Raw genomic sequence first — 8,933 nt, forward strand, 5'->3', positions numbered from 1 at the left:
CGGATATTGGAGACAGAAGACCAGGCCGGTGGGTCTGTGGGCCGGAGAGGAGGTCGTTCAGGAGGCGGCGGTCAGTGCCCAGGGACATGGGGCGTGGGGACGTTAGCGCAGCTGGAGCAGGGGGACAAAGGGTCACGTGGCCCGGGAAGGGGCGCGGGGGCTTCTGGGAGGACCCATGGACAGGAGTGGGGGAGGGGCTCAGGAGGAAGGACCCTGTCCGGCGTGAAGCCGGAAGTGGTCACATACCCTCGGACTTCGTCTCCGACTCCCATTTGAAGCAGTCAGTCCTTAGTCTCTCTGACTAGTGAAACCCCCAGAAGGAGCCCGGGGTGAGGGGACCCTGGTCCAGGCCCGGTCAGGGTGGGTAGCTTCTCCGGAGGCCCTGCGCCCAGCTCGGGGGGAGAAGGCTCTGGGCTCCTGTGGCAGAAAGTGACCCACCGTCCCTGCAGGTGGCGCCCTGGGCGTGCTGGGTGCCCTGGCCACCTGTGCACGGGACCCCGTTCCGCCGCAGGCCCCCCGCTCTGTCAGGGGCTGCAGTGACCAAACCGCAGTGAAATGCACAGGGACACAGGTCAGACTGTGTGCACGGTGCCTGCCCATGGTCTCCGCTGGGGACCCGCGTAGACGCCCCTGTACGTCTTAGGACCTGCAAAGTGATTCTCTGGGGAGACACTGGCGAGGCCCCTGTGCTCAGGGAACGGTGATTATGTAATGGTTATATATTATTTACATGCGTGTGGTTATAGTGGTTGTCAGTCGCCGTGGCTGCCAGTGCGCGTGGGCTCCTGTGCGTAAATTGCAGGAAGGCTCCACTAGCCGTAAGCCTAGATTTATAAGACATTTACTTTCTCTTGATCAGGTGCTTTTACCTTTGCTATTTCTACATTTACCATTTTCTTTAGGCTCACCCCCAGTTTCAGGACGTTTTTAAAGAATACATTGTGACCTACATCCATTCATACATTGTATACTTGTTAACCTCCCCTGTCAATTACTCTGAGCAGCAACGAAGTATGTATTTGTTGCCGAGCCCTGGGATTCAGGCCAAGAGGTTTATGGCTGTCGGAGCAGATCAGGGGAGGCCTGGGCCAACTCCACGGAGTCGAGGGGAGTAGGGGCAGGGCCGTGTTTCAACCTCGCCCAGGGCAGGAACACCCCATTATACACGGAGCTGCTCGACAGCACATGGTCCGGATTCCTGGTGACGTGGGGGATGGGGCCTCTGCCGCACAGACAGGACCGAGATCGAGACTCGACCACTTCCTGTCTGCTACAACCCAGCCTTCCCTCGAGCACCCTCGAGGCAGGAAGTGCTGGTCTGACCCAGGCCTCTGGCCATTCGACCCCACGGAGGGGCACGAGCGACACTCACAAACCCTCCTCATCAGAAAATTCAGGGCAGGAAGAGACAAGAGAAGGCGGTCCTGGGCAGGAACCGGTGATCCGGGGACCCCGCAGCTCGTCCGGCAGGTGGGAAAGTGCTGCTCGCCGAGGGCCTCTGAGGGCACCGGGCGGCCGCTCCCCGCACAACCATGGCCCGTGTCTGCGGCAGCGCTGACCCGCGGGCCTCCGCCACTCCGGAGGCCGGGGCTCCTGCCAGCAGTGCCGTCCGGCACGGTCCCCCATGAGCATCAACAGTGGCAAACAGGGTCAGAATGCGTGCAACCCCTTAGCCTCCAGTGACATCTCTCCAGGCCGGCGAGACCCCTGTGGCGGGGGTGCTGAGGGACACCGTGCCTTCAGCCCTTACTGAGAGAGCCTTCGCTCCCCGCGTCGGGACGAGTCTGGTCACGGGGCCCCACACTCCGGGCAGGCCCCTGGCCCACGCTCTCCTCACCTGCCCCCTGGGTCAGGGAGACCCCTTCGGCAGGGAGGGACAGGCACCCCCAGAGCCAGTGCCCAGCATCCAGCCTTTGCCATTTAAGCCAGGTTGCCCCACCCCCACCCCAGACTCTCGACAGCAAGCCGCCCAGTGTCGCCAATCCCCGAGGGCGCCCCGCCGGCCTTCCAAAATCATAATTGTAAAAATAAATAAATGAAATAAGACAAGACAAAATAAGGTAAAGTAACATGAAATATCAGGGCTGTGTGCATGCCCCCATGTCTGGGCTCCGACGTGGGACCCTGGTTTGGGCAGGCGCCTCTCGAGGTCTCCCCAGGGCTTTGTGCATTCTTCCAGGTCCGCTCTCAGCCGGGGGCCTTTCCTGCGGACCTGTGGCCCAGGGCACGCTCCTCAGTGCCCTCTAGGTCTCAGCAGATGCCCGGTGGGGGCAGGAAAATCTGGCCCGTTCTCTCCAGGGTACTCATCAAGGACCCCTCTGGAAGGTAGGAGGGACTCGCGAGTTGGGGTGTCTCCCCTTCAGAGGCTCTGAGCCGAGAGAGGAACCGGCTGTCTTACCTGATTCGCTTCCAGAAGCACCACCCGTTCAGTCACGGGTCCTCGGCCTCCAGCCCCCGTGCTGTCCTGCACGCCTCGTTGAAGGCCTTCCTTACGGAGCCCTAGTGAGCTTCGATCTTCGGGGAAATGACCTGAACTCTATGTTGTGAGGAGGCAAAGACGGTCAGGTGCCTTCCAAGTGAATGCAGCTCAAGTGCAGCTGGAGGCGGAAGGAGAAGGCGCCAGTTTTGTGGAGACAACTGGGCCCGGAGGACGGCAGGGACTGGGACAGGGATGGGGACACGGGCAGGGATGGGGGGGGGAGGGGGCGGGGGACAGGGGCGGGGGAGGGGGAGCCCTGTGCCCAGAAGCGGAGGAGAGATTAGGGGGACGTGAGGTGGGTGGTGGGTCCGCAGAGGCTGCATAGGAGCAGGTGAGGGAGCCCGACGGGACCACAGGGCCTGGCCCTGATCCAACAGGCGGGGGACAGAAGGCAGGACACTGCTGAGGGACAGCTGAGCTGGAGTGAAGCCGGAAAGGCTGTGGGAGGGGAAATCCAGCTGGGGACAGGTGCGCACAAAATTCACAGCCACCAGAAGCTTTATTCATTCACCCTGTGTCCTCCGCTGGCTGAACACTGACCACGGAAGAAGGGCTGTGTTCGCGTCCCCGCCGCCTCCCCAGGGAAAGGGGCTCTATCAGTACTGCGTGACGGAGCGGGGAAGGGACCCGGGACGGGCTGGAATTTCATGGAGAGGCCGAGGATGGGGGAAGGATTCTTTGAATCATTGACAGATTTTCTTCATGAAACACACATTCTCTAAGCACCTGTTAGTGTTGCATCCCAGATGGCAAAGCTCCAGGTCCTGGAGGGGCAGGTGATCACAGAGGACATAACTGTGACTGGGTGTAGGCTTCCTAGGCTGTGAGGACAGCCCGCATGAGCTGGATGCACTGGTGTGGAGGGGCCGGAAGGTTCCAAGGTCAAGGAGGCATGTGAGCAAAGGTCTGGAGCCCGGAGGCCTCCTGTGGGCCTTGGGGCTGGACTCAGCTTGCCTCTTGGAACCCTCATGGAAGAGTTTCCAACAGAAGTCTGACCTGATGCGACTTCACGGAAGGCCTGGAAGAGCGCCGGGCTGCGCAGAGGCTGGGCCGGGGTTGGGGGCGGCTGTTCACGGGTTAGCGGCAGGTGCGGGGAAGTGCAGAGGGCCGCCTTCATGGGAGGGGGAGCGAGAAGCCTGGAGGAAAAGCAGGCACCTTCGGGTGAAGGGGGCAAGGGAGACGAACCCCAGGACACTGCCAGAGGTGCCAGAGGGTCCCGAGAGCCGTGGGAGAGGAAGACGGCTCGGAAGGGGGCAGAGGCCTGCGTTGACAGCTTGCTGAAGACGAGGGTGGGCACAGACTGCGGGCGGACGTGGGCTCCGGCTGGCAGCTGGCTCTCACATTCCCGTGCGCCCGTGCTCCCTCACTCGTGTGGTGACTGCTGTGTGTGCTCTGGGGCGTGTGGAACGGGAGGGTTTGCACGGCAGATAAATCCATGACAGAGTAGCATTTATTTAGAAACTCAGTCTATAAGCTTCAAGGGACGTAAACTCGCGTCTGGCCTTGCCGCTCACTGACTCTGGGAGGGAGTCAGCGGACCTGCCTGGACCTCAGTTTACCCATTTGTAAAATGATGGTGCAGGACTCTATTTCCTCCTCCTTCCAATTCTCACAAACGACAACCACACAGTACCACACAAGTGCAGGTCGTTTATTCGATCTGAGCGGCCCCTGCCGGCTGGTGACACACCCCACTCTCCTCCTTCGTGTCTGAGATCAGCGATTCCTCCGCGTTCCCTCTCGGCCTCTACCAGAGACGCGGCGGACGGAACGCGCAGTACAGCAGGAAAGAATCATACACAACAGGGCGGCCGGGTGGCGTCTTCAGGACGGCTCCGTATCGCAGCCACGGTTGTGAAGAACCAGTGATAAAGTCGGGGCACTTCGGGGGGCGCTCCCCTGCGGACGCGGGGTCCCGGGTCTCGGCGCGCGTGCGCCTCACATGGCCGTGTCTGCTTGCTCCCCCGCCGCTGGCTCTGGCCTGGCCGGCTGCCTGGCCTCCAGGTACTCCACGGTCCCGTAGGCCAGCATGGCCACACCCAGGACCCCCAGCAGGATGTAGAGCTTGACGCTGACACACAGAAACGTGCTGAACCCGAAGGCGATGACGAAGCCCAGCGCCTCCCACAGCCGGTAGCTGGCAAAGGCGGCCTCCTTGCTCTTCTCGAACAGAACGCCGAAGAGGGCTGCGGACGGGACACGGCACGGACAGTTGCTGCCAAACCTCCAACGACTTTTGCCGGTTATTGCTGAGAACGGGCTGGCTTTCCTGCCGCCCAATTTTCTCAACAAAACCAGGGATCTCCCCTTTGTTCAAAAAGCAGAATTATTTCATGATGGGGATTCTGGTAAGTCAGAGGACACATCGTTAGCGGCAGGGAAGCGTCACACACGAAGGAAACACAGACTTCACACAGTGTTAGCACTGGCGGGGACTCGGCCAAGCCGTCCCCGGGGGTGACTATGTGGAAAAGGGAAGTAGCGCTTAGAGGCTTGACCTGTGCCACGTGAGGCACGGCCGCTCGCCGGAGTCCAAAAGCAAAGACGAGCGGAAGCCATCCTAACCCCAGGACCCCCCCGGAATGTGACTGTACGCAGGGACAGTGCCTGAAAAGAGGTGACTCAGGTAGGCGAGGTCGCTAGAGACCCACGTGACTGAGTCCTTACGGAAGGGGGTCAGGGCACAGACGCGCACAGAGGGACAATCGTGGGGGGACACAGGGCGGAGACAGCCGTTCGCAGGCCAAGGAGAGGGGCCCCTGCGGAGCCCAGCCTGCCCACGCCGGGACCCGCAGGACTGTGACAGCCTTGCGTGCTGTTGAAGCCCCCCCCCTCCAAGGTCGTGTGAAGATGGCCCGGGCAGGCTGCTAGTCTGGCACAAACTTCGGGTGAGAGCACATGCGTTTTGTTTCCAGTCTTCGGGTGCGTGAAGGCATGATACACCCGGCTGAGGGCTGGAAGTGTCCCCACCTCCAGGACATGAGGTGTCACGGCGGGTGTGCGGGGAGGTTGGCAGCCAGGAAGCCGAAAGCGTTTGTAGACACGGCGGATCCCCAGGGATTGTGCCGAGCGCAGCGCCCGCCTGTCCCGCTCTGTCCTCCTGAGTTGCCCGGGCCACCACCCTCTCCCCTCTGGCCGGTGGACTTGCCTCCTCACCAAGGACACCTCGCCTCAGGCACACCCTCCACCGTGGCCACCCTCCGCCACTGTCTCCTCGGGCACTTGACCCCGTCACCGGAGCCTTCTCCTGCACCTTCAGCCCGTGCTCTGCCTCACCTCCTTCCCGTCAGCCCAGAAACAAAGCTGGTCTCTCCCAAAGGTCATACCAGCTGGATTCGGGTCCCCTTCACCTCTCCTGCCTCTGTCTACACCGCTGTCCATCTATGCCAACGACATGGCAGTCACTGCACTGAGCTCTGCAAACATGAACCAGGCTTGATGTCTGCTCTCAGGAAGCCCACGGCCCGGTCACTGGACTTGGACTTAGTGCCCCACATGGCACACCTGTCCCGTCTGGACGGCTCCCTGCCTTGTCTCTCGTCAGCTCCCTCCTCTCGGGTCTTGCCCTGCTCCATGGTGACAGCCATCTTTCTAGAGTGTAAATGTGTCCTGTCACCGCACCCGATATCGTCAGGGCCCTGCCTGCCTTTGGGGTAGAAGGACAAGAGTGTTATCGGGGCGCAGACCCCGCCATGACCTGGCCTTGTCCCTGCCCGGCACCGCCCGGCACCGTGGAGCCGGTCCCCCGCTCCAGCCCCACAGACCAGGCTTCTGTGCCTTGCGCCCTTGCATGTGGCCCCAGCGAGGTGCTCCCGCCAGGCCTCGCCAGCGGCGGCCACGTTTGATTCCTCTGTCAAGTTCCCCATGAGGCCACCCACCTGTGCCCCATAGTCATCACAGTAGCCGCAGCGCTCTCAAAGCGTCAGCAAAAGCACTCGGTGAGTGACCACGTGGACCCGGGGTGGCTGGTGACTTCATGAAGTGAGTAGGAACCGACAGGTCAGACACGGAGCCCACGTCCCGCGGTTACCGCGGGTCAAGACGCGACACGCTCGCTCAGAGGAAATGGGGGGAGGGGCAATTCCAGGTCAAGAGCTGCCTCTTCCTCTCTTTCCTTCTGTTGTTGCCCCAAAGTCCCCCGCCCAGGCAGGGAGTGGAGGTGACACAGGACAAGCAACCACAGCAGAGCAAGCACATGAGACACTAAGGAACCAAGGTGTCAGGCGTGGTCCTGTGGCTCCAGCCGGATGAAGGGACTGCCCCCCGCCCCCAGCCCCAGTGGACCAGACATGATCTGCCTCTGTGATTCCTGGGGACAGTGGGCGTCTGTCCGTCCTTCCTGTCCTGCATGGCGGGCAGCTGTGGGAGGGACTCCCACACGCATTCCTTTCCCAGCTCTCCTCCTGCCCCGTGCCCTTCGCCCTGCCCCTTTCCCTACATTGAGCAGGGCAGGGATGGAGGGAAGAGAGGGCCCCAGCTCTGCGGGGAAGGCTGGAGGCCAGCGGCAAGGTTCCCTGCAGCCCTGCCTGGAAACCTCAACACCCAGAAGGTTCTTCTTGGCATTTGGTTACTCAGCTCTCCACCTACTGTGGGAGAGACTCAGGAGCACGAGGCCACCGGAAAGAAGATGAGATACGCATTATAAACAGTATGTTGTTTGGGAAAACAAGAGGCTGTTTGGGAGGCTCAGAAGAAGGTGCCCTTGTTTGAGTCTATGAAGGACCCATCTTAGTGAAAATTCACCCACGAAGAGACTCTAATAACAAGTCTAATAACTTAGCAGCTCCTGAGATTGTTTTGAAGATTTCTAGTCTTCCTGTAAATGGCCAACAGACACATGAAATATGGTCAACGCCGCCCACCATCGGGGTGCACATGGAAGCCAGGATGGACACCACCTCCCACCTGTCAGAAGGGCTGGCGTCCACAGCACAGGGAGCACGGGTGTGGGCGAGCACGCGGAGAACAAGGAACCTCTGTGCGCGGCTGGTGGGAAGCAAACCGGTGCGGCCGCTCCGGAGAACAGAGCACAGCTTCCTCGGGAGTCGAAACAGAATACCTCGGGGCGCCTGGGGGCTCAGGCGGTTAAATGTCTGACTCCTGGTTTCGGCTCAGGTCATGATCTCACGCTTCATGACAGCGTCATGACACTGATTCAAAGGGACACACACACGCCGCGATGCTTACAGCAGAATTACCTACAGCAGCCAAATTACGGAAGCAGCCCAAACATCCACTGACCAACAAACGGATAAAGAAGATGCGGTGTGTACAGAATGGAATGATACTCAGGCATAAAAAGGATGGAATCTGGCTTGACATGGATGGAACGAGAGGGTATCAGGCTAAGTGAAATAAGTCAGCCAGAGAAAGACAAATATCATATGACTTCACTCATATGTGGAGTGTAAGGAAAAAACCCCCACAATCATAGGGGGGGAAAGGGAGGAAAACCAAGACACAGACTCTTACCTATGGAGGACGCACTGACGGTCACCAGAGGGGAGGTGGGGGCAGGGACTAAGCGCACACTGATTGTGACGGCATGGGGTCATGTGTGGAAAGGCTGAAGCACTGTGTGGTGACCTGAGACCAATATTACACTGCACGTTAATTATACTGGAATTTAAATGAACTAACCAAAGATCTCCTCTTTCTTTGGAGGGTGACACTTAAAATTGGACCCAAAAATGAGATGCAAAGGAAGAAAAGCCAAGTCTGAGACACCATGGCTGTGTGAGTGGCAGGCGTTTCCAAGATCCGCGGCCAACAGGTGCAGTGGTGCCCTTCCTAGGTGCGGGGCCGGAGCAGACACACCCCAATCTCGTGAATCTTCTGGTAAGATGGCAACTCTAACTTTAAGCTAATGTGTTTGGTCTGCAGGTTGGCGTCTTTAGATTTCATGATTACATTAGATTGTGATGATTGTACATCACTGAGTCAGGCTTTTCAGGAAATTATTCATGACCTGGATCCTAGTTGAGTCCTAACATAAAGAAAGCAGACACTACTTGTGTCCAATTCCAGCAGTTACTTAGGGACGTGGTGGGTGGAGGGGAAAGGCATTAAAGAAGAAGGGAAATGAGGTAAAATAACATTTCAACAATTCTGAAGTCACGTCACGTGGACGCTGGGTTGAACAAACCAGCAATGTGGCCGGTGCAGCGGGAGCTGGGTTTCTCCCAGTCAGAGAAAGAAGTCACAGACCAACCAGGGGAGGGCGAGAGTGGACCCGTGGTGTTGGTGGGCAGGCAGGGACGCCGGTGTGGACTCCTCTTCACTCAACACGTCTGCAGACCAGCCGATACAGAAACGGACGTGTGTACCTTGGGTCAGTGCACACACGTCCATCCCTCCTCTCTGTCCCCAGAAGCCTCGTCATCTCAAAGACAGGAGCATACCCAGCACTCAAATCTCATTTTCTAACACTGTTATCCAATTAAATAAACCCAGC

At 59.2% G+C, this 8,933-nt stretch overlaps 1 protein-coding gene across 1 annotated transcript in view; it reads right to left on the minus strand.

The window, feature by feature from the left end:
• Positions 1 to 4,109: 4,109 nt before the first annotated feature.
• UNC93A (unc-93 homolog A) overlaps positions 4,110 to 8,933 on the minus strand; it is a 26,385-nt gene continuing 21,561 nt past the window's right edge. Inside the window, exon 9 of the mRNA XM_029943271.1 lies at positions 4,110 to 4,665. Within this exon, the coding sequence (XP_029799131.1) occupies positions 4,418 to 4,665 (248 nt within the window). The 3' untranslated portion in view covers positions 4,110 to 4,417. The remainder of the gene's footprint in view (positions 4,666 to 8,933) is intronic.

Source organism: Suricata suricatta, chromosome 7 (genome assembly GCF_006229205.1).
Source record: "Suricata suricatta isolate VVHF042 chromosome 7, meerkat_22Aug2017_6uvM2_HiC, whole genome shotgun sequence".
Classification (NCBI taxonomy): Eukaryota; Metazoa; Chordata; class Mammalia; order Carnivora; family Herpestidae; genus Suricata; species Suricata suricatta.